Source organism: Ceratina calcarata, unplaced genomic scaffold, assembly GCF_001652005.2.
Source record: "Ceratina calcarata isolate Rehan_Ccalc_2016 unplaced genomic scaffold, ASM165200v1 scaffold877, whole genome shotgun sequence".
NCBI classification, from domain to species: domain Eukaryota; kingdom Metazoa; phylum Arthropoda; class Insecta; order Hymenoptera; family Apidae; genus Ceratina; species Ceratina calcarata.
Window position 1 is genome coordinate 14,045 of NW_017180126.1, and position 3,698 is coordinate 17,742.

General features: G+C 42.9%; 2 protein-coding genes across 2 annotated transcripts in view; both read right to left on the minus strand.

Moving 5' to 3' along the window:
• LOC108631315 (putative cytochrome P450 12a5, mitochondrial) overlaps positions 1 to 240 on the minus strand; it is a 6,401-nt gene extending 6,161 nt beyond the window's left edge. The window contains exon 1 of the mRNA XM_018035155.2: positions 91 to 240. Coding sequence (XP_017890644.1) covers positions 91 to 240 — 150 coding nt within the window. The remainder of the gene's footprint in view (positions 1 to 90) is intronic.
• Positions 241 to 457: 217 nt separating this feature from the next.
• On the minus strand, positions 458 to 2,598 carry LOC108631316 (H2.0-like homeobox protein). Its single transcript, XM_018035157.1, has 4 exons — positions 2,493 to 2,598; positions 2,197 to 2,403; positions 997 to 1,187; positions 458 to 640 (listed from the first exon to the last, which is right to left on the minus strand). Exons 1-4 carry the CDS (start codon positions 2,596 to 2,598, stop codon positions 458 to 460), a joined length of 687 nt encoding a protein of 228 aa, XP_017890646.1.
• Between the last annotated feature and the right edge of the window lie 1,100 nt (positions 2,599 to 3,698).

Here is a 3,698-nt window from a genome sequence, read left to right on the forward strand (position 1 = left end):
GAAATTTTTTCAATATGGCAATATATTTTAGACGATGTAAAAAATTGCAAACTTTTTCGTGTGAATCCTATAAAACTGCCACTTTTTAGCAATCTGTCCTCGGTGTCTGTACTTACAAATAATGTCGGATGCGTTCAGCTCCAAGCATTTGCGGCCCTCGCTCGCAGCCACGGACTTGGACATCATCGTCAGCGCGTACTGTCGAGGGATCGACAGAAACCTCGGCAACAATCGTTGCATTTTTAACTGGAGTCAATTATAACCATACGATCGACGCGTTAATTTATAACGGGAAATAACAACGCGGTTGCCTATAGCAATCGCGAGAAATATTCGAAGATCGCGACGCGGTTCTCATCAGGGAACAATAGATATGATATAACTCTTTGGGTATTTAACAAACTTTATTCCTTAAAATAAAAATGTATGACAAACTAATATGAAATCTCGTTAAAATTTACACGTCGACTTCGATCTCGACATCCTCCTCGTCCTCCGATTTCTCAATCGCCGCGCTTTTCGCGCTCTCTTTTATCGGCGCTCTGCTCACGTCCTTCTGCGAATTCGGATTCAGCACCGCGGTCTCGCTCTCTTTCATGTGTCGCCACTTCATACGCCTATTTTGGAACCAAACTTTTACCTAAAACCAGATCCCTCATTTCATTCACCAATTCCAATGAATTTATTAAACTGCTGACTTTTATGTTAAAGTAATACGATGTATCAGAGAACTCTTCGCATTGGTACAATATCTTTTCACTAATGTAAATTTAATGAAAGATAATTGGGAATTAAATCTAGTAAGAATAAAAACAGTGTCAGCGGTTAGACTATTGTTATAATTTAATTCAACGTTAAAAATATTGTATTTTATTTAGAAATTATTTATTCTTCATATTCCATACATCAAATGCACTACTTCTGTTTTTTTTTAAGGCGTATATCTGCAGTCTATTAATATTTTATAATATTTTATTTTTAACGATATAAAAATACCTGCGCGTCGGTCAAGCCGAGAGTCGCGGCGAGCTGCCGCCTGTCGGGTTTGGTAATATATTTCTGCAACGAGAACCTTCGTTCCAATCCCTTGCGCTGCAAAGAACTGAAAACGGCTCTGGACCAGGATCGTTTCCTCCTGGTGCTTGACTCCGATTGATTGCCCGGCGCCTGGGCAGAGGACATCGGCACTGTAAGAGGAGGTTCAGTGTCCACTTGAGGCCCGTACACAAACGCAACAAGGGATACTTGTCCCGGGTCTCTTATCCCGTAGAAACAGAAGCCCGGGGATTCGTGCGTACGTCGAGGAATACAAATTAGAGGTAGACACGATGTAAACAGTCGTGAACGGTAGCCTTTGCCGGATGGGTGTCTGTTTCAACAGATCCTAGCCCGAATAAGAGCCACCCGAGATTGGGTACTTCTGCCTGATTTACAGCCCTACGGGAGTATACAACATCTGTACAAGTTTAAACAGTGTGGTTCTATCCCCGGTTGGTACGGTCCTCATCCGAATGAATTCGACGGCCGACAGTTTGCTAAGGTCAGAGTTATTTCGGGACGCTTTATGCCGCCTGTTTGAAAATGCAACTTCGGATCCTCGGGACGTGTCGAACCATTTACGTGATATCTTACGTCGATTAATTTTTGTAAACGGGAATTTACTATCGATTATTGTAATAAAAATTATTATATGAATTAAAGTATCGATGATTATTACATAGACGTGTAAATTTATGGCTCCTCTCCTTTTTTATTAATTTTTTTATGATGTTTTAAAAATTCCTGTGGGGTTATTCTCCCGACTGAACGGAGGCAGGGGCAAACCGCTGTTTACGTCGGTCGTAAACGAATGGTGGCACTTAAGATGTCGTTTAAACACGGACAGGAAACACGAGAATACACTGACGCGTAAATATTTTGCCCTACTTGCTGCCGAGTACTCGGGAGACAAGGCAGTAGGTCCATATGTTCGCATTTGTGTTAATGACGCAACCTCCGTTTCACGTGCCTCTTTCCGGCGAAGGGATTCACGCTACGAAGCTCGTCCAATTGTGCAACGGAATCTTGTTACAATTAAAACGCGAGCTCGGAGTACTTAAATAGAATCTTGGCTCAAACGCGGTTCAAGCAAAGTGCAATATTAAATAAGAAATTAATTAATTTGCGTAAATCGTTAATTTGCATATCGATTCTCACCTCTGGGCACTGGCCGAAGCGGAGCGGGCCGATAGATGCTAGCGTAATTGTCACCGTTCGCATGATTGCTGGTCCCATAGTTTCCAGGTACCGTCTGAGGATAAGGGAAGGACGAAGGGCATATCCGAAGTGCCTCGCACCTCACGCAACCTCCGGGACAGGGGCACCGGACCGTGGAAAACTGCACCGGAAACGGCCTAAGCACATCTTTCGCCAACACATGTTTTTACTCAACAGCCTCACTAATTCCCTTGTCTCGTTCGAAATCTAACTCGGTAGACATCTGTCGGTCTTACCTGTTTTCCTCCAGGAAATTTCGTCCGACAGTATGCGCTCCACGCTGAACTTCAGGTCCTTGGAACAATTGGCACCGTCCACCACGCGGGTTTTCACTTGGTTCATCTTCGTTACGATTCCGATTCACTGCCGTTCTAATTACTGACGATCACTAACAACGATTACAACGTTCGCCGACAATGATCCATTCAAGATGGCAACGAAAATAAATTACGCACAAGTGCACCGCACTCTGTCATGGTCCGGAGGTAGATAATCGTTTTTGACAACGGCTCGATTCTACGCCGATTAAGAATTACTGACGCGATTACAATCACTTTCGCGGAAGTGCATTGAGATGAATGAGCGAACGGATTCCACCCATGCCCGGCACGGAAATTTGGTTTTAAGAAAAAAAAATCAGCTCCGAGCTCGAGCCGGAATTTCGTCCGCGGGATTGGTCCGCGATGGGTGTTGTAGGCGTGGCTCGGTGAAGATTGGTCTCTGAACGCTGATGAGCCTCGATGGAGCGCGACCAGAAGAATTCCCCTTTCGGTACATTTTATCAAATAAATATTATCAAATCTGCATTCCAGAAATCGGATCGACGTTAAACAGATTTAACGGGATTTATTTTTGTATACACAGTTGCGAATACGCGATGTAATTGCATAAATTTTATGCTGTTTGCTATGATTCCTTAAGCTATTTGCAATGATTTTTGCGAATCATGCCATCAGTGCGCGATGAGTGCGTCGATATGTGCGATGAAAAAATATGCAATCCTATCGGAGGAAGCTATCATCGTTTTTGTTAGGACAAACTAATAGCGTGTAAGAAGAAACGGTAGAAAAATGAAGTTGTAAGAAACGCGTTATTTGGGTTATACATATCTGTGGAATAATAGTGGCTGATGATATCCCTGGCAGCCATATGGTTATCTTTGCATGCAGACTTTCGGAGTATACAGTCACTTAACTGTTTATTTGAAGAGCCATGTTTGAAGCAGCCTCTACCCACATGCTAAGAATATTCTTCGGGATATGTACACACCGTGATCCTCTATTCGATTTTATTAGGTTTTAGCATTTTCAGGAGTACGAATCACGATAAAACCTTTAATAGAGTCCGTCGATTCAGAAATTTTTATCAAGACCCACCCAATCCTCGAATAAACTGATGTTCTCCAAGAGAAATCTAATGTCTAAAGTCACTGAAGGGTCAGG